We start from the raw sequence: 22,354 nt of genomic DNA on the forward strand, positions 1-22,354 counted from the left end.
TTTGAACCCGAAATCATTTCAAAATTTTATCGGGAATTCATTCTTCTTCGGGATGTCATTTTGATTTCTTTGTAGGTTCAGCTAAACATTGCTTTAAATCTTTACCATGCAAAAATGCACAGGAAATGATTTAGAAAGTTTAAGGAATTTTCACATCAGAAAATCTTCAAAATTTTGATTTAATTTTTTAAGGAATTCCTACTGGAAATGCTTCAAAAGTACAACCTTTACAAGTACTACAAAAGTACAATTTTTTCGTTATTTCCACTTGTAAAAACATCGGAATTTCCTCGGGAAATTCATTATTTCTGTTCAGATGAACTTTTTTCGATTCGATTCAACTGGAAAATCTTAGGAATTTCCATCGGAAATATTTTGGCATATTCCGAATAATTTCTTTTGAAAATTAAAAAAAAAACTGCTGAAAATTTCTAAGAATTTCTTTTGGAAAACGAAAAAAAAATCCATTGGAAATTTCCAAGATCCAATCCAAGAAGAATTTCCTTTGAAGATTAATTAAAGTTGCCCAGGATTTTGAAAAAAATCTTTAAAGTAAGCTGGATTTTTTTTTCTATTTTATACTTCTTCGGAATTTGATTTTTCATCGTAAATATGCATTTAGGATCCTTCTACGGATTCTTCTAATTCTTCAAAATTTCTACCGAACATTTTTCGGAACTCTTCCACAGAATTTCGGAAAAAAATGTCGTTGAAATTCTAAAGATTTTCCAGGGAGACTCCGAAAAATTTCTTATCAATATTCCGAAGGGTTTCCCTTGCAACTCCAGAATAATTATTCTTGAAAATTAAGAAGATCTTGAAATTTAAAATTAATCCAAGCAATACATGTAGGCAATAATTTAGGGTTAAGAAGCCTAGTTTTTATGATATTGAATAATTATCATAATTGATCGAAAAAATTAATAATGCACCTAAATGTTTAAAATGCACAAAATTCTAGTAGTGCGCATGAAAAAGGTTATGACATAGAGAAGCTTGCATTTAAAAAATCAACATGAAATTCTAAATAAAATGCATTTAAATTCATAAAAGGGTCTAAGGACTAAGGAGATTCCTGCGATATGAAAAAAGTGGCAGTGTTCCAGAAAAAAACTCTTCAATTCCTAAAACAATCTAGGTTAAAAAAATAGTGTTATAATAACGATTGAAATTGAATTCCAAAACAAATCTCAACCCTTCCAGGAATGATGGGTCATATATGCTCAGCGTTTTAGATTGTCTATAAAATCAAAAAAGAGAGCTAGGCTACCGTTTTCTTCAGTAAAATTGTTCATCTAGATATTGGCTTTACAGAAAAAATATGGGAGCTCAAATTTGACTGACCATGAAAACTCAGATATCCGAAACCTTGGGAAGATTTCGATTCTAAGAGCGTGTAAATAAAGTTTAAATGTTTGAATCATTCTAAACAGATGGGTGGTCAGATAAGATGGGTCATCCTGAACGTTAAGCCAGTGATTAATATTCAGGAATACGAGATGCTCAAGGTACTTCAAAATGCTCTCAAGTTCAATCCACGAATCTAACAGATCAATCAAGACATTTGCAATGTTCTCATCATCGGTATATACCTAATCCGATGAAAATATGCTTATTTCCCTAATTTCCATTAACATGAGATCCAAGAGACAAGATACCCAAAATTATCTTGAGTCAACAGCAAGTTGCACAATGACTATGAGGTTTGTTCGCAAACTGTTTTTGTAGGGCCTTAGAAGCACTGGGTTCACGGACTTGAATGATCAAGTAGTTCAAACATTACGACTTCCAGGACGTTTTGTTTAACCTAAAAAGTCTGTAGTAGCTTGTGTAAATAATAATTGAAGTCATATCAACCCAATGGACCTACTGGGATATTACATCATACATCATTCATAAGTTGGTCAATTGGATAAATCGAATGATCCGAACTCCAAAATAATAATTGGTCTATAATACATTCATTCCTCTATCCATCCATTGACTGAAGCATATTCGAGATGTGGAATAGAAGTTCCTTGGAAAATTATTCCAAAGAACCATCAGAGTGACCGAGAAAATATTTTTAGTATGGCATCATTGGCTTCCACGAGTCGATATCAAAATAAAATTTCAATGAAGAATTAGAAATTTTGAGAGATGAGCCAGCTCTGGATTGAAAATCTCTTTAGTAGAGAAAAAAATTGAAATTTTCCATAATAAAATAGGAAATTGCCAAAAAAGAACAATAATACACACAACAATAATAAATTAGCACTTGTAAAAGCAAAAATTGCAATTATGAAATAAGAATTTTCCATAAAGAAATCAAAATGTTCAACGAAAAGATACAAAATTTTCATGAATAAATCAATATTAGCAATGAACAATTAAAAAAAAAATTATAATTATTTATTTCTAATATTGATGATTCTGAAAACAATACTGAAATTTCTACAGGAATGCTACTCAAAAGAAACAACAGCAGGAGATTTTATTTGCATCTCTAAGATTATATACTAACTTTGTGATTCTCTGATAAACTTTTCGTTGTAGGAGTTCAGTTCAGATGCTTCGTTGAGGTTAATATCTTAAGAATTTCCAGTAGCTCCAGAGCTATGGAAGGTCCCAAATACTCTAAGGAAGCTATAGGGATATTCAGTGATGAACTTTATAGCTATTAAAAATAAAAAAAAACACTAATAAAAAAATTAAAAATATGGGTTTATTTTGGAGAATTTCTAAACCATTATAAATGTTTCTCGAAATTATTATAAGATATTCGCAAGTCCACATTTTTTTGTATCCTCTGGATGCATTGAAGGTGTGCGAGTTCTAGATATCCTAATACCTGATACACATTACAACATGATAACATAATCCAAATTTTCGACTTCATGAAAATTTATAATTTCCATGCTGGGTTTAGTTTAATTTTGAATCAATTGAAATTGTCCATCTTCAAAATTGACCGGATTAACCATATGTTTTAGTTACATAAGGTTTTTTTTTCAATTTTTGTACTTGAAAAAAAAACACGTGGTCATGGGGGGGGAAGGGGTGGTCTGCCAAATGACCACGATAAGCCAAATGGGGGGGGGGGGGCGTTGAAAATCTTCAAAAATATGGCCACGTGGTTTCTGGATGGCCCCTTTTGGATATTTTTGCTCATATTTAATGTTTCGTATCTCAAACAGAGTAGTTTTTGTAGGACGATCCCATATTGGTTTGATCTGGTCCAAGTAAAGGATGGTGATGCACAGGTTGATTGAATAAAGTTGATTTGTATCGTTTTTAAAAGAGCGCGAGCAGGGTTGGTTTTCTGCAAGGCTTCCTTTTGAATTGTTAAATGGGGTAGTTCATTAGATTCCGCCAATTTGTTTGTTGATGGATTATGCCAACTGTATGATGGGCGAAAGATGATTAAGTTGGGAATTAGTTGCCCTGTCTCCCTTTGTTGACAGCTAGGTCTGATTTTGATTTTGGCTGGTTTCTGTAGCTTGCCTTTTGAAATTTGTACCTCTGAAAGTATGAGGAAGATTTGAAGATGGATACAATTCAGTTTTACTTGACGCGTACTTGATTAGCCACTCAGGATTGTATTTTACGGAGTAATTATGCTGCGTATATTGTACCAGTAGCCACCGATCTGCGGCTGAAGGTCTTCTATCTTTGAAAGCTTGTTAGGATGACTATCAAGATTCTGCATAAAAAATGTGTCCATCAAAATGTTCCTGTGATCATGCTATCGTTCACATACCACGAACTGATATCCCTTTGTCTTAATAGATCGGTCCGTTGCACATAGGAGTAAATGAGGTTAATTCATGGCCAACATTACTTGATGCTTTCGATGATGTTATTTACACTTGTATTAAGTTTAACTAATGTTTTAAATTGATTCTATTCATTTTTGGCGACATTTGATTTTTAGCTTGATTAAGGGTATATGGTATGTATTTTAAATTAGCGATCTATCTTAAAAAAACACCAAACATCAGCTGTTTTAAGAATAATTGGTTGGATAACATATTTTACCAGTAGTATATCATTATCCGTCATAATACATAATGAAATTATGGATTTTTTGGCGATTTCTATTTGCCACAAACAAATAAAACACTGAAAATCTACCTGTCATAAGACGAGTTTGAACAATCCCATTGAATTCCACCACTTAATTGTATCCTGACAGATACGTATTTCGACCTCAACAGTAAGGCCGTCTTCAGTGTCTTGTACTTGACTCGACTCAAAGCTCAAAATAATTTTCTTATCAAACTGAAAATCTAACTTTTTATACAAACTAGTATATCTCTGGAGTTCGGACGAGTTCGGATGAGCTCTTGGCAGCAATAGAAGCGTGGAAAAGCTATCTTTCTTTCTGTTCTGGTTTCATAATTTGAATCTATTTTAATCACAACTAAAACTTAAATTTAAAATTTGAGAAAAAATATTAGCGTGTCTGAACAAGTGATTAAAATATGCTTAGAGTGCATATACAACTCAAATAAACTTACATATTATTTCATTATATGATCAACCCACCTCAAACTTGAAAGTCCATGTTGAAAAATCCATCAAAATAGTGAACAACGCTGCAAAGAACTCATTTTATTGCCATATTGGAATGGAGAAAAACGCTTTTAATCTTATTTCAAAAACAACAGACTTTTATCGACTATCTTTCAATGTAGACATACTTGTTTCGCCCTGAAAACCCCGCAAACACCTACAAGCTAAATATTATGAAATGGAACTATATTTGTTTGGGTTTATTCAATTTCATAAATTTGGTTTATGGCCAGGTATTGACTATAATTACTCCTTAGTGCGTTGTTTAATATCCAGTTAGGGTAACCGTACCCTTAGTGGAGGTAGTACCAATAGTGGAGGTAGTGGGGTTTTAATTGGATTTATCATATTTATACACTTTACGATGGTTTCAGTTGATTCACCGTGCTTTAAATTTCCTGTTAAATGCAACTTATCTTAAGATTTTGCTCGAAAAACTATTTAAAACAATGATTTTTCTTAGGGGGTCCTGTAGCGTAGTTGGCTACACGTTCGCCTTATAAGCGAATGGTCATGGGTTCGATTCCCAGCCCCTCCATCAAAGCCTCGTCAGTCGCCGGATCCGCAGCCCATACGGTGGTGTTTGGGGAACGCGCCTTACCGTCACGGCTGCCTGATGACGACTGACAACTTGTTCTTCTCGGAGGCTTTATTAGTTTATCTATTGACCAAGATATTAAATCTGTAAATTTCCCATAATTATCAATTTAAAAAAAAATTATTTTGTGAATCTACTAATACCTCCACTATTGGTACCGTTATTCTATTAGAATTTCGAACAGTGGTATATTATTGTTTCTTTGCAGATTCGTGATATCATTATTATAAAAAGTGAAGCGGAGTCTTGTAGGCTTGACTGTTCTAATTGACATTAGTATATGTGAAGTAGTAGATGCATAAGGACCAGTAGTATAGAATAGGTAACGACAATAAACAAGCTTGAAATATTTAATTTTTTATTTGTTGTTTGTTTAATGTTTTTATTTGTCAATTTATAACAACAGTATTATTAATACCTATATTGTATTAAAAACATTGTTTCTATTAAAAACAAATTCAAAATGAACTTGCTAAAAATCACTCAAGTAGATTCATAGCTAAACGAAGAATGGCAGAAAACATGATACATTTAAAAGCTGATCTCAATGAGATAGAACATTATTCATTTTGCAACATATCATGCTCCATCGCATCATCTATTTCCGACACATTTTAGTAACAGTGATACCATTCACAGCATTTCAAAGCCATCGGAAAGTCTGTCTGTCAAAAAGTTCGGACTCTTCTCGTCGAGAGTGAAATGAAATCTAATCAAAACTGAATAGCAGATGACATTTTCCGCTTGGTGATATCCATATACCGACCGGAATGGACAATGTGGTGCACGTTCAACATGATATAGAAGGTGAACTGATACTGGAGCTGTCTATTTTGTTTCAACTGAATGCACTGCACATACTGCAAGCCAGAGTAGTGTATCTATTATCTGATTCATGAGATTATTGGATTGGACGGCAGACAGACGTGGGTAATCAGATGCACGGAGCTGTGGAGATGATTTTAGCTGCCACTTCGCACTGAGACCGACACAAATGTGGTACGAAGGTATGAATATTAAATTGTCATTTTAATTAAAACAACTCTTCTCGGCGTCAAGAAATAGAAGTGATGAAATTTGCATTAGGTCACAAATGAACAAGAGATAATGTATACAATCGTGATCTCGGTGGAATTGAATTCTATTAGTAGTGCATCTAATCAATACAGTGGATGTTGTTTTTGAATTGTTGCTAACGAGTTGTAGATAAATTTCTATATTATCGCACCTCATAGAAACGATGTGCATTTGCAATAAAAAAAAATAAAACAGAAAATGTTCATTAACCATCTGTTACTTTACACTGAATCTAAACTCTTCCGGGGATATTTTTTCAGAAAAATATGAAATGTTGTCAATAGCGTATTCCTACTGGAGCTTTGGAAACAAGCTGGTTCAATTCTTGTTTTCCATTTAGTAGAATCAGATGAGGAAGAGGGCACGGCGGATCATGGAAGAAACAACACGCCGAACTTCTTCAGGTTTTGAAACAGGGCTCCTCTGGAGAGCAGATGCGGTGGGGTTCCCGAAAGTTAATGGCGGTACGTCGTCTCCATTCACTCGAGTGAAAGTTAGGCCATGATGAAATACTACTACATTCTGTTCGACAGCTGATTTGGGATTATGAGCTTAAAGGATACGCACATAAGACGACCATGCAGGAGCTAGACTTTATGGACCCAAAACGAACGTGGTTTCTCCCCTTGGGTGTCGTTAAAAACCCTAAAAAACCAACGAAAACACGGCTGATCTGGGATGCTGCAGCCAAATCCCACGGGGTATCCTTCAACTCAAGTCAAGTTTTTAAGGGACCCGATCTGTTGGAGCCGTTACTGTGTCGGTAGCAATTTGTGGAGACATAAGGTAGATGTTTCATCAAGTCTCTATATCGCTGGTAGATCGGTCCTCCCAACGCTTTCTCTGGCGTGATAGCCCTAAGGAACCCATTCAAACCGACGTGATGGATGTAGTCACATTTGGGTCCACACCACATGCTCGCCCACATCTGCTCAATATATTAAGAACAGGAACGCCCAAGAATTTGCAACAGAGTTCCTCCGCGCTGCAACTGTTATCATAAAAAAACATTATGTAGATGACTACCTGGACAGTTTTAGAACCGTCCAGGAAGCCATAGACGTGACAAAGGAAGTCTTGTAAGTTCATTCTAAAGGGGGATTCGAATTAGGAAATTTCATGTCAAATTCAACGCAAGTTCTAGAAGGAATAGAGAAATTGCATAGTGAAAAGGGAAAGGAGTTGCTGCTGTTACGATGAGAAGCGGAATCGCTTCTTGGCATGAAATGGCTGCCAAACGATGATACTTTCATCTTTACCTTTGATATGCGCAGTGACCTAAACCCGATTTTGGAACATGACTACGTCCCTACCAAACGGGAAGTGTTGAAGGTGGTCATAAATCTTTTTAGCCCGTTAGCCTTGTTATCATTTTTCTTGGTACATAGCAAAGCTCTTATCCAAGACATTTGGGCGGCGGGCATTACATGGGACGAAATAATCGGATAACAGTTGTGCGTACGGTGGCGGCAGTGGATCAACTTGTTTCCAGATTTACGCAATCTTCGAATACTGCGTTGCTGGTTCCCAGAATCACTCCCGAAGGAACATAAACTGGAAATGAGGTTCAAGTTGCTTTGGTTATTGCTAAAACGAATAGCTTCAAAAAAGACGGTGTCCACTCCTCGGCTTGAACTGAAGGCGGATGTTCTGTGGGGGTACATTTGGTGGAGGCGATTCAAAACCACCCAAGCTTCCTACTGCACGGAAAATTCTGTGGAGCGATTCGACAACAGTTTTGGCGTGGATTCAATCAGACCATCGCCGGTATCAAAAATTCGTCGCAATACGCATTGGTGAAATTTTTACGGCAAGCAGTCCAGAAGAATGACGTTGGGTACCTTCCGAAATGAATGTCGTTGATAAAGCTACCAAATGGCATAATGGGCCAAACTACAATTAAAATATTCCCTGCGGCCCCCGTTCCTGCAAAAGCCAGAGACACACTGGCCAAAACCTCCCCAATCCTTCACTTCAAAGAAGGAATTGCGTCCAAATCAGGTTCACTGGTTGTCTGTTCCACTAGTTGTCTACCACAAGATTCAGCAAGTGGACCACGCTCCACTGTATGATGGCTTACGTGTATCGGTTTATAATCAATCTTCGACGAAAGCAATGTAGCCAAAATACCGAAACAGGATTATTGAATCAAGATGAGCTGAAGAAAGCCGAAGAAAGTCTTTGGCGAATGGCACCAGAAGCGAATGGCTCCAGAAGCGCGACACAGTATTGTAAAGAAGTCAAGCTCAATCTGCAAATCATGTCCATATATGGACAACCAATGAATTTTCAGAATGCGAGGTCGTATTGCAGCATGCCCCTTTGCGTCCTTTGAGGTTAAGTTACCTTGTATTCTGCCGAGAAATCATCGTATCACGCATCGTGGAGACGGTGGTGAATGAATTAAGACAACGGTTCGATATTGCAAAAATCAGAGCCTTGGTAGAAAAAATAGAAAAAAGTGCTTGATCTGCCTCATAAAGAAGGCATCCTGTCGTGCACCGCTTATGGCTCCATTATCGCCTTATTTATCGCAGGCTTACATCAAACCATTTACGGAGGTCGACCTCGATTACTTCGGTCCTATATTGGTAAAAGTTGGGAGATCCCAAGTGAAACGCTGGGTAGCACTTTTTACCTGTTTGTCAATCAGGGCGGTCCATTTAGAGGTCGTCCATAGTCTGAATATAAAATCATGCATCATTGCAGTTCGTATGTTTGTCGCTCGACGTGGGCCACAAGCTGAAGTGTACAGCGACAACGGAACATGTTTCCATGGAGGCAATAGGCAGTTGAAAGAACAAATAAGGACCACCAGTGAAGAGATGGCGCCAACCTTTACTAGCGCTCACACCCGTTGGATTTGGACGACTAGTTCGTTCCGTTAAGTCAGCCGTTTTTCTAGAATCGCCCAGGAAACCAGATGATGAATCGCTAACATACGTTCCGCTTGAATCAGCTGACAAGACAATGAGGTTCTGACACCAAACCACTTTTTGCTTGGCTGTTCAAGCGGGTTCAAAATATTTTCTACGGAACCAATGGATGTTGGGTTTACTCTCCGAAGCAGCTGGAAGCTAGAGCAGTACATAATGGACCAATTCTGGCGACGCTGGATTAAAGAGTACCTTCCGGTGATAACGAGAAGATGCAAATGGTTTACGGAGTGTGAAGACATAAAGATTGGCGATATAGTTATGATAGTCGGAGAGTCAATGAGGAATACGTGGACATGTGGAACTGTAGAAGAAGAGTTTCTGGGTAAAGACGCCAAGCTTTGGTGCGTATACAGCAACCGGTGTGCTACGTAGTCCAGCAGTGAAACTAGCCGTGCTGGACATCTTGGAGACAAGGAAACCTGGATGCGTAGGCAATGCAGATATAGAAGATCCGGATCAACACCAGGATTTATGGGAGGGGGTATGTAGCGATGGAGTCCCTCGTAGCAGCGACGCTTGCCTAATGAACGCGGCGAATAGCTGTCAAGAAACGAAATGTCAACCTGACGGACGAACTGACACGGAATGAAGCGGAGCGAATGAATAAAAACTTTGTTTTGATGATTTGTTAATATCATTTCATATGCTTTAAGCTTCTATTGTTTTTGCGTTAAATTTAGAAATCAGTTAATTACTGTGTCTACTCAAATATTCATGTAATTGCGCCTGGTAGATTACTAATTATATTATCATATTACCTTAACCCTCGAGGACTCGCACCGTTGTAAAAAGTACAACACTACCTAAAAAAGCTCGTATGTCGTACACAACGGAGGCTAGACTGTATAAGTAATTCAGGACTAAGCAAGTCCCGGAAGGTTAACCTATAGTGGAAAACTACTCATAAGCATTCCTAGGACTTTGCCTAGACGCAGATATCCTATAAAGTTAGGGCACAGAAGCTCAAACCTCGATGATACCCGACATTTACGAATTGGTTCACCAACATTTGTAAGTAGGTTTCCCTGTCAATAATTCGCCAAATAATCGTAATAAATTTACAGCTGAAAGCTGACTAATGACTACACAGATAAAAATATGTTGTGATTTTAAATGTATTTTAAGGCACATATTTGGAGCATGCAAATAAACGTAACTTTCAATCGATCTCACTATACTTTTAAATCGAAATAAATTTAAACGGTGCTTGCTTGTAAAATTCAATCAAATTTAATAGAATATCAAATGTTATTTCGTTTGATGGGATGAGCTGCTATTTTACACGTCGTTGAATTTTCAAAATTATTTGCTGTGTATCTACTGCAATACGGAGTTTGCTCTCAGGAGTTTGGCCGAATATCCCCCATATGTTGCCTCAATTAATTACCATTGTAATAGTTTTATAGTGAGCAGGTAGCTCATCACATGCTGACTTCCATTCAGTCTCTTTCCTGACCGACCGTCAACTGGTGCAGACGTACAAGCAGGGCCGGATTTATGGGGGGAGCCGGGGGGTGGGAGGGTTGGCGTGGCGTGTTATACTTTGCATAACAGTTTTAGATAAAAAAAATTGTTAACACATTAATTTAAACGGATATGTTGACGGATCTACCATGAAACTCTGGTCCATCATTTGAAAACGTCTGCTCTCGGTCCTCGACACGGTTGTAACTGTTAAATTGTTTAGAAGGCGCGTTCAACATTTGCACTTTTTCATTCTTCCCTCAGGGAACCATTTTGCAATTGTCCTTCAATTCCGATGCACAATGAAAATGAAAGCGAACAGTTTTGAATAAAAATATGAATAGTTGATAGAACAAAAGCTACCGGCATGGCGTTTGGCTGCGAATTTGCATCGTCGAACAATCGTACCACAATTGCTCGGATTTGCGTTGCACTTTCCCCGGAAAACGGACCATGACACTTGCTTTCGCCTTTGACACGGGGGGATAAGAAACAGCGGATGGCAAAATCGCGAAAAATAACAGAAGGTTAAGTACCGTCTTCAACCGTCAAGCAGCATAGCAGGATTTCAATAGCCATGGATATATAGCTGAAGAAAGATCGCATAAATCCGGCCAATTGTCGTTTGCAGTCTACCGGAAATGAATTTTATTTATTGGAGGAAGTTATGCATATTCCATTCTAAGTACCATTGAGGTTGAATAAAAACCATTTTGAACGGTCTGTTCAATCGAACATTCCAGCAGCAACAGCTGCATTGTCTTCCCATTGATATTTAACCCAGCATTCAAATTTGCTCGAACAATTGGGTTCTGAATTTGCATAAAAATCAACTAAGGTCTAACCATTTAGATTTGAAAAAAATCTATTTCACTAGATTGTGGCAAATTCTTTTGTAGAACTCGCGTGTTAGCATAAAGAAGCGACTTTATTTCTCTGTTTTGTGATGGAGCGAATATATGTTCAGTGAGATGGAAATCGGAACAGTTCCCCTATATCTTAATTATCACATATAAAATGAATGTCATGTGATGACGCGGTCATCGCTAAGTGAATGAATTCCGGATCAATAAATATGTCGCTCACAGACTCTTATATATCGCCACCTATGTGTTTCAAATCCGTTTAGGCTTTTAGTTTCATCTACAATAGTGCTCTTGTGTGAATGACATCTTTTCAGACAGTTTTCAAAATCTAAGAGGTTTTGTCTGATGAGGTGTCCCTGCCAACTATTTCAATCTTTGAGTGGATACACCTACCTATACAAACAGCAGCTGTTGTTGATAGTGTCATGTGTGTAAGGATTAAGTTTATTATCCGCGGGAAAGTACTTACCTCCGGTGTCGGTGCCATATGTTGAACACGATGAGCGCTAACGCCACCAGAATGCCACAGCTAGAGACGGTGCTCATGCAGATGAAAAGCGGCAATGAAACGGTTCTCAGCACCCGGCGCACGATTGTCCTGTCTTGTGGAACCTGGAGTGGATGGGACGATATGAGGATGAGCAATAAGAAAGGGTGGAAATTCCTGCACCAGTTGTTTCTAGTATTGCATTCATATAGGATTTTTAATAACAGGTTGTATTTTGTTCTCAAATGTTTTCTTTTGCAGGTATTACTAAGAGCAAATTTCACGCTTTTCTATTCTTATTATGAAAACGCAGGAAATGCTCTCAATCCGAAATACGCAGGCAGCTTTGAAACGGTTTCATGAATCAAACCACTTCTGGAACGATTATCTTCAAGCACAGAAGTTTTGGTACCTACTTATATCTGGATGGAGCCGTACCACTCCCATCACGATAGTGAAATTTCAAGCAAGATAATTTCGCTTGGAAACTTATCTCATTTACTGCACTTTCGCAGTCGTTCTACGACCACGCAACTAGCTCATACGAGACTCATTGAACTGTTCCTGGAATCTGGAGCAATTCATTCCCAAGGATATACGGATTTTGGTATTGGCACTATATCTGCAGCTAACGATACTAGAAAGAACTTGAGAAGCATTGCTTGCAGCAGCGTCAGCTCAGTCCTTCCAGGATGCCTCTACCGCACCACGAATCTGCGAGGGAGTGTGATCTTCTAGATGCTGCAATTATCCGAATCCCCTTTGCGCAGTTATAGACTGCACTGCTGGCGGAAAACTTTCCCAGCTTCATTGGAGTTGAGACTTTCTTGGAACGATATTTTTCTATACCTACGCTTGACAGCAGCAGCAATTCTGCTACGCTCTGTGCTGTGAACGTTAGTGGTATGAAGATGCAATCGAAATATAAATCAGCTACGAACTATTTTTTATTATATCATCGTTATGTTTTGAAAATAGGAACAAGCAATCGGAATAGATCAATGTTTTAGAAATCCTGAAACGGCTAACTTCGAATTTAATTTTCGGTGATTGGAAATTGTGCTTCTTATGAGAGAGTTGTTAGTGAAAAGAGCTTAGTACACTGGATTCTGATTTTACACAATTTACATTTTCTTAATTTTGCATTTATCCAAAAAAATTAACGTATATTTATTATCATGCGATTTTTCTTTGATTTATTCAGGATGTTTGTAACATGTTGCAAAGAATTTGATGGTAAATTGCAGTCGAACGATCAAAAATACGAGTGAAAAAAGTCGTGTAAAAAAGTCGTGTAAAAAAGTCGTCGGTACTTTTAAATTTTTGAATACTATTTCGCTCTACGCAAATAGCATGAAAGTTTAAAAAATCTTTTTTCCTGTGAAATATCATCTTTATTATATTTTACATTCAAACTTTATTATTATCATTATAATTCTTGCAAAGCTTCATTAATAAAGCACTGATTATTATTCTTAATTCACATTAATCATAATGTTACTTACACCACTGCTTATAAATGATGATAAGTGAGTTAAAATCACATCGGCTAAGATTACGTCCAATTAATGCTCTATTGTTATTTAAATTATGACTGTATATATATTATCAAGATCGCCCGACTGGTACAAGGCTGTGGTGTAAGATGTGATTGGTATAACATTGAACATTGTATTCTGTTGACGATGGAATAGACAAACTCCCTAGAATTTACCCTGCCAACCTTAAACATTCCTCACACTTTAATAGTTACCTTTCCGCCGTCCCATTTTTCCTTGTCGAACCAGGTGAGATTGTCGGCCTGTGTGTCGTAGTATCCTAATTTATAGTATTGCCCGTCAATCATCTGCTCTATTTGTGTTAGAGCTATGCGATCACCTTGCGAACTGAACGCCACCCATCCCTGGAAGATGAGAAGAGAAGCAAAAGAAAGGTGATTGATTTAAAATGATAAGCTAGTGCTGTTGTTTCATGCTAGTGGCAAGTGAAATGTGTCAGTTTTTTACGATGAGACATGTAGGCTTTGACATGTAGATAGGATTACCGAAAATGAGATCTTTTTGGGAAAAAATACAAAATCATTGCGGCAGCTTTGATTCTCCAATAGCAATTGGTCGATCATGCCGACACTTATTTAATTATTCAGTATCCTTCTAACGTTCATTAATTAGAATCTTTATTACTTATTTGAATATTGTGGCAAAACAACGCTATTAGTGCCTAAGAAAGTTTGCGACATCCCCAATATGTTTTCGATTAAGCCAAGAACAAACACATTGTATTCTAATTGAGTCTATCTGTAGCCTTCATTACACAATCCCGACCAATTATTTCTTATTAGAATAGAAAAACAAAGATTAAATACAATTAATTGCATATTATTCGGCAACTCGGCCGTACGAAAACCATTTTTTGTTATATATCTTGGATGCGCATATGCACAGCACATGTTTCGAAATGGACAAATTGATATGACATTTGCGAAAAAGAATCCACGTGTAGGGCAATCAAACTCATCAAATGCTTTAGCCAAGCAAGCCGATTTACAATGATATGGAAATGCCAATATCATCTTCCAAACAAGAAGCAAGAAGGAAGAAAAAAATGAAGAAGGAAGAAGGAAAAAGGAAGAAAGAAGAAGGAAGAAAAAAGAAGGAAGAAAAAAGAAAAAGAAGGAAGAAGGAAAAAGAAAGAAGGAAGAAGAAAGTAGGAAGAAAGAAGAAATAAGAAGGCAGAAGGAAGAAGAAAGAAGGAAGAAGATAATGGAAAGGAAACAAGGAGGAAGGAAGCAGGAAGAAGTAAAACAAAATTAAGGATGAAGGAGAAAGAAAAATGATGAAGCCCGAAGGAAGAGAGGAAAGGAAGAAGGAAAAAGAGAAAAGAAAGAAAAAAGAAGGAAGAAAAAAATAAATCAGAAAGAGAAAAGAAGAAGGAAGAGTAAAAAAGCTCAGACAGTCTGTGTCTGTGAAAGAAGGAAAATGGAACTGACTTCTCACTTCTCATTCCTCTTTTCTCACTTTTCACTTCCAATGCTTAATGGCCATTCGGCCTAATGACCTTCGAACTAATGGTCTGACACCGTTTTCCATAGCAGCGGACTGTGGTAGAACATTTTTCTGTCTGGTTTGCAACATATGCACATAATCTACAGATCACCGGTTGCTGGAATGTTCCCGCATCATTGCACACCTCGACACTCGGTAGACATTGACCTTACTGTATGATGGCTCAGGAATAGCCTGACCGGTACGTCCAATTGACCTTTCCCGTCAAAAATTGTATCTCGTTTCATTGTCTCAGTCGATTTTTTGGCTTATTTAAGGTCAACTTTCCCGAAGAACCCATACTTTTTGAAGTCTCTTCTTCTTCTTATTGGCATTACATCCCCCACTGAGACATTGCCGCCTCGCTGCTTAGTGTTCATTCAGCACTTCCACAGTTATTAACCGCAAGGTTTCTAAAGCCAAGTTGCCATTTTTGCATTCGTATATCATGAGGCTAACACGATGATACCTTTATGCCCAGGGAAGTCGAGACAATTTTCAAACCGATAATTGCCTAGACCGGCACCGGGAATCGAACCCAGCCACCCTCAGCATGGTCTTGCTTTATAGCCGCGCATCTAACTATTTAAAAAATCAAAAACCAAACTTGAAAAAGTGCTGCACGTGTGAACCGGCCTGCAAAAATTCAACCGATGTTTGTTCAAAGTCGGGCAAATGTTAGGCCAATCTTGAAAAACAGCATTTTTTAGATATTTTGTTTATTTTAAATACTTAGAGGCGTCAGAAAATATGGGTTCTTTAGGAAGACGGAAAAGGTCAATTTGAAAATGCGATGGAGTCAATAATTCTAGATCACTTGGATCGTTCGAGAGGGCACATTTGGGGGTAAGTTCATAACAGCTTCAGCCTCAGCTAAAAATTTGTCATTTATTTAAAAGTCCATCTTGTCTCACCTGCGCACGGTGGCTAAAATCGTGTTTTCAGCGTGATTATTTATTAGTATCTTTATTATGTGATTTAGCGTAATGGCGTCTTCGAAACATTTTATCAGTAAGTCGATGCGCTTCGTTGGAGGTATTCAGCCTTATGATCAATCCCCCTAAAAGTGAGATGAAAAGTTTATTTTTTCCGCTTTACAACATGGAAGGTATATGTCTTCGCGAAAGTTGTAGCAAAAGTTCTCCTGAAAAACTTTGTCGAATACGTCAAGTTCGTAATTTCATTTCAATTGAAGATTTGTTGCTTTTCATGGGAACATGTTTTGAACATGTTCGATGTATAAGTATACAAGTATATGAAGACGCATGGAGACGCATGGTTCATCAACTACTTGGATAGTAGGAAACCGTTTTTGATGAAACATTCCTTACATTCGCTTACAACTCTACAGTTCAGGTATTTATTTAAAGTTTTTTTTTTTATTAGCTTTATTAAGGAGACTTGCAGCCCCAGGCTGGCTCGCCTCCGGTTATTTAAAGTTCATTACTTGTACTTTGTTATGCGTATAAGATTTACTGCCCCAATTTTCCCGTTATCAAGTTGCAGGTAATTCAAATATGACTAACAAAACTCCAATAAAACTGTTATAACTTTCATTATTAACTTTCAAGTTTTTAGATCACAATAGCCACCAAACGGCGTATTTCAATTTTATCTAAAACTTTCTAGAACATGCAAAAAATGTAGAAATGAAAATGAAAAAGACATTGTCGGGGAGTTTCCTTCGCGCTACCCCAACAAGTAATTGGATTGTTCTTGACATCGGAAGGGTCCTTTCCAGCCTTGCTATATCCCATCTTAAATCCATTGGAAATGTTACGAGAAATTTTGCGGCTTCCGATGTATTTTAGCAATTAGGAAAGAGTTCAAGTAACAATTATTTAACAAACTCACATTTGGGTGATAAACGCGTTCTATTGATCGGAACTTCGTAGAATACACGGTCTATTGAGGATCTATTTTAGAAAATACAGTTCAATAATTGAATTTAATATAACAGAAACATAATGTTTATACCTGGTAAGTGATAATCGAAGTATATTTTATATGAATTCACGATTTCTAATTTCATTAGCTTAGTCACTACACGAGCGTTTCTAATTCTTCTCATAAAAATGTGTTACAATTGCTTCTTTCCCAGACTCTTATTTATTTCCTCCTACCCTGTCAATCATCTGTCATCAAGATGACACACCTTCAAATGCACGAGGCGTAAACGGTAATCCATCAACCCAGGGATGTAGTGTAGGGTGGTAGAACGAGCTTCTACTACCGAACATATATGACGAAAAAAGTATTTTAAGGGGTTGTCAGCATAAAACGTAAAAAAAATCAAAACTATATTTCCGTTAGTTTTGGAGATTTTTTACGTTTTATGCAGACAACCCATTAAAATTATTTTTTTCATCATATCTGTTCGGTACTTGTTGTCTTCAAAGAAAGTGTTTCAGGAGATCTTTTATTGTGATTTTAAACCAAAACTGTTTGTATGACGCTGATGAACTGGCAGCAAGGCCCACTTTCGACGAGATTCAAACGAAAAAATAAAATAAATATGCAGCACTGCACGGTGTTATCTGTCACAAAATTGAGCTTGTTTTGTCGCTAGCACCAAATTGAAGTTCGGAAGTCGATTTCCGCACTTCTGAACGCTTTTCCGACAATGTTTTGGTGGCAAACTCAAATTTTGTTCTGACGTTCATGATGTCGGAAGGAAGTTCGGAAGTAAAACGTCGGAAGTCGGAATTCAATTTAGTGCTGGCGACACAATACTACAACTTTTATGGAGAATCAAACCTTATATGTCTTTTTAATCTTTCGTTTATTTCGGAGGCTCAATTGCCGTGAAGCGTTACGGAGCCGAAATAAAGTTTAACAATTAATTTCTTAAATCTTAGTTTTGGGGAACCGAAAGACTCGCATTTAGGGTGCTTAAGCAATTACGATGCTGATGTTCACATAGTTGACATTCTTGGCGATGTTTCACATCTGTAATGGGACAAAATTTTTTTTAGTAGACAACAATGAGAGGAAAACATACGAAAGGGGTTAACGACAGACATTGAAATGGACAACAAGAGGAAGACATTCGATATGGGGACCGACAGATAAGGGGGTGGGCAGACTAAGATCACAATCTTACATCAGCAACTTTCACAAATTGGTGGACGAGGGACATGTATTCGAGATCAACAACAACCCGCCAACACTTCTCTAATAGGCTTTGGTTGTTTCGGACCCTGAGATGTTCAGTTAATGCAAAAATGGGGCCGCGATTCTCCTCGCACGCCCACACGACATGATCAATGTCCTGATAAACCTTGCCGCAAACACAGAGATTGCTTTACGAGAGCCCCACACTGAAATGATGTGCGTTTAATTTGAAGTGATTGGACATTAGACGACACATGGTTCCTATATTCAATTTTTTGAACCATGGACGCTTCGACACCTGCGGGCGAATTGAATACAGACATCTACCCAGCTCCCCATTTGTCCATTTCTGCTACCAGCTGATCATGGTTTCCTGACGAATTAATTAGAAAAATTCATCGAAGGTGATTTGCCGATCGTAAATATCACCTTCCACGGCGCCCACCTTAGCCACAGAGTCGTTTTCTCGGGATCGAGCAATAAGAAGGGACCCAAGCCATGGTGATTGTGAATGACCGTTTTGATAAAGCACTCAAAGCTTTCCGTATCCCGGTTAGAAAATACGCTGAGTGCTTTACAGGTTTCATTGACCGAACCAGAGTGTAAAGTATTCGAAAATTTTTGGTGACGTCCACTTCCCTTCACTTGTCCGCTCACTTCCAGACACATTCATAGGCGGCTCTGGACTGTCAATATTCGATTGAATATTAGTCATTGAATATTTATGTACGTTCTACAAATCAATAAATTGTCTGAAATCTGAACAAGTTTTAAATAAGTAAAGTAATTTATCACATAGAACTGAATATCGGATTCATCCACGAGGCACTTTTAACGGTAAACATCAATATAAACAATGCTAATTATGTTTTTTCCTGCACATAGTAAGCACATTCAGTGGCAGCCAAATTTATGAGTTGGTGGAGTAGTCGTCTGACTATGTCATTCTATGTTTTGAATAATCATGCGATGTTTGTCAAAATTCGGACTGAAATTGCTTCATGAGGATGAATATTTCATGCTCTGGACTGAACAGCCAGAGACTGACTGAAGATGAAGTACTTAGACTGAAGATGAAGAAGTGGTCAGGAGGTAGGGATGTAATATGCTGTGTACAGCAGCTAGCTCAGCGGTGTACATGGAACAAGGCTCTTTCAACTTAAGTAGGCGCTATGAAAAACGTTAAAAACACCGAAACCAGTGGAGTCATCCATTTTTTACCCATCGGTAAAAAAGCTTCTCTCGTCACTGGCATGCCCGTATTTGCTTGTAATAGAGGTATGACCTCCGCACGAAGAAAGTCTGGTATTCCATGAACCTCCTGCTTCATGGACAGATCCAAAGTAACAAAGGAACTGTAAGAGTCTGTCTGACAACAAACCATTCGATTCAATCCATTCGTCTAGCCGGAAGAGAATCATCTTCTCCAACAGCTTCCGAAGACATGACAACATCGCGATGGGGTGATATGAATTACAATCCGATGCGGCTTTTGGATGGCTATCACCCTCACTTGCCTCCAATCATCCGGAACAATGTTGCACTCCAGTAACTGGTTGAATAAACTCAATAGGCACCTCTTCACGACGTCTGGGTGGTTTTTGAGCAAATTGAACCTTATTCTATCCATCCCTGGAGCAGAATTGTTACATGAAAGGAGAGCAAGCGAGAATTCAATCATCGAAAAAATTCGATCTATATCATCCCTGTCAGCAAAAGCATCACGTGAAACTTGCAAACTATCTTTGCAAAATCGAGTATCCACCGCGAGGAGCTTTCACGATCTTCGTTTACGGACCACAGAGTTTTCATTGAGGTCTCGCGCGATAAACCTTCAACAAAAGTGCGCCAATATCCACGTTTCTTTACTTTGACCAGCTTTTTGAACTGGATCTCGAGCGCGATGTACCGTTTGTGAAGAACGATCGATCCGTGTTTCCGAAATTCCTTAAACGCGTTGGATTTCTCACGATAGAGCTGTGAGCACGCAGTGTCCCACCACTAAGCATATGCGGTATTTCGAAAAATTTCGTTTCAGGTGGTTCGAAACGAAATTCCGCGGAATTTCGCGAAATTTGAGCATGGCGAAATCTGATTTTTTGATTTCGTTTCGTTTCACAAAATTACAAAAATTTCGCTCGAAAAAACTGGATTTTTACGAAATTTAACGGAATTCCGCGGAATTTCGAAATAAATTTAAACTTAAACCATACTGCTTCGTGCGGTCGTATATTTTCAAAAATTTTGGCTGCGCCGCTGAACAAATTTCTAAAATTGTTTTTAAAACTTAATATTATACATTTTTTTTCTATTAACACATACTACACAATCCCATTATGTGTCAACAAATACGTATTTGTTTTTCTATAAAACAAATTAAAATGTGATCCGACTTAACATTCATGACGTCAGGCGCAGAGTGTAAATGTAATTATATATGAATCAGATCAGTATAACTTTTTCGAAAAGGCAAAGCCGTGCCGTGGATTCCTAGGGCCCTTGTAAAGTCTTTTCAGAGCGCCTCTTTCATACTAAAGGCCGATTTTTTCACTTCCGTTTTGGACTTCGAGCCTCCTATTAAAAAGGTTTAATTTGGAAGGAAACGATAGTCTTTTGCTACAACTGCTCATACTAGAAAAGAAAAATGATTTCTTTATACCTGGTAAACGTCTGTCGCAAAAACTTTGCGATTCCATTTCTGAAATACAATCTGAATTACATACAGGGGTAAAGCAAAATTATTGAATTTGGAAATTTGGCCCAAATTCAAATCCTTCTAACTTTCTGAAAAATTGATGAAATTGGATAAAACCGGAAACAATCGACGGCAAATTCAGTCAAGATTTAGGAACATGCATCACGAGTACTGGCCACCGGACACCGGAGATGTTCCGGATTTTCGGAGGCCATGGAACATCTGATAGCATCAATGGCTGCGCTTGCCCCTCTCTCAGACGCTCACACGCACACCACAGCATAAGAGTTCGAGACAGCAGCACGTACACACCAATTTTTTTTCGCCGAAAATCGGCAAAATTTTGCTGAATTTTGCTGAGCTGAATGATCAGCAATCATTTCAGCAAAAACAAGTTACTGAAAATTTCAGCAAGGTGAACTGTCGTTGCTTTTGACAACTATTTACTGAATTTTCTGAAAATTTAGTTAATTCAGCCTTTGCAGGATTTGACAGCATCATACTGATATAATTCAGCGAAATAATTCGAATTGCTGATGTCATCAGTGTTTTAAAAACGCATAAATTGTTTATAAAATGAGATTGTTTTTTTTTTATTATTTTATTACTGGAATATAATAATTTGATACTAACGCAACATAAATTCAATAATCAAGCACATATTTTTTGTGTTGAAAGATTTTCATTTCTAGACTGCCTTGAATTGTATGATGCAGCGCAGGATGCAGCGTCAATGTGTTTGTATTGCCTGTAAGGCAGCGGACTCAAGCCAGTCGCGGTGCACAAAATTGCTCGTCACGACAAGACGAGAAGGTATCGCGACCAGCTTTATCTGGTCCACCTGGAGCATGGATCCACCACCTTCAAGGACCTGAAGCTGGTTGAGACCATCAACCATATCGTCGTTGACTGGGAGCGATATCGCCCAGTGCACCGTAACGTTACGCAGTGCACCAACTACTTCAACTTCGGGCACGGAATGAGAAACTGTCGCATGAAGCCGCGCTGCAACAAGTGTGGCGAACCCCACCCAACTGACGAGTGCGACAAGATGGAGGTGGCCGATCCCAAGGGCGCCAACTGTGACGACAAACATCGGGCCACCACAAAGGGCTGCCCAAAGCGAGCCGAGTTCCTGGAAATCCGGAAGAAGGCTTCCACCAGAAACCTTCCGAAGAAGGACCGTGTTCTTGTAGTAAACGAGGTGAACTATCCCGTCGAGCGATTCCAGTCCTCCCACCGTTACAACCGCACAAGCGATTGGCAGCAACATCTGCGTTGGTTCAAACTCCAGCACCGCCGGCTCCATCCTCCTGGATTTTGCCGACATCAAGATGAGCATCCTCTACCCCCGAAGGATTCCACTCCGCTCTACACCTCGGCGCAACTGGCTCTAATATTCAGCCAACTTGCGACTCGGCTTCGAAGCTGCAAATCCCGGTTCGACCAGATCTACACTCTGGGCCTTTTCGTCATTGAAAATGGCTACTAGGTTGGGTCTGGAAAATTGGAACGC

At 38.3% G+C, this 22,354-nt stretch overlaps 1 protein-coding gene across 4 annotated transcripts in view; it reads right to left on the reverse strand.

Annotated features, from left to right (window-relative positions):
- LOC134211859 (gamma-aminobutyric acid type B receptor subunit 1) overlaps positions 1-22,354 on the reverse strand; it is a 501,987-nt gene that overhangs the window by 50,117 nt on the left and 429,516 nt on the right. For all 4 annotated transcript variants that reach the window (XM_062689185.1, XM_062689184.1, XM_062689183.1 and 1 more), the window contains 2 exons: positions 13,739-13,888; positions 11,968-12,110 (listed from right to left, as the gene is read on the reverse strand). In XM_062689185.1, coding sequence (XP_062545169.1) covers positions 11,968-12,110; positions 13,739-13,888 — 293 coding nt within the window. The remainder of the gene's footprint in view (positions 1-11,967; positions 12,111-13,738; positions 13,889-22,354) is intronic.

Source organism: Armigeres subalbatus, chromosome 2 (assembly GCF_024139115.2).
Source record: "Armigeres subalbatus isolate Guangzhou_Male chromosome 2, GZ_Asu_2, whole genome shotgun sequence".
Lineage (NCBI taxonomy): Eukaryota > Metazoa > Arthropoda > Insecta > Diptera > Culicidae > Armigeres > Armigeres subalbatus.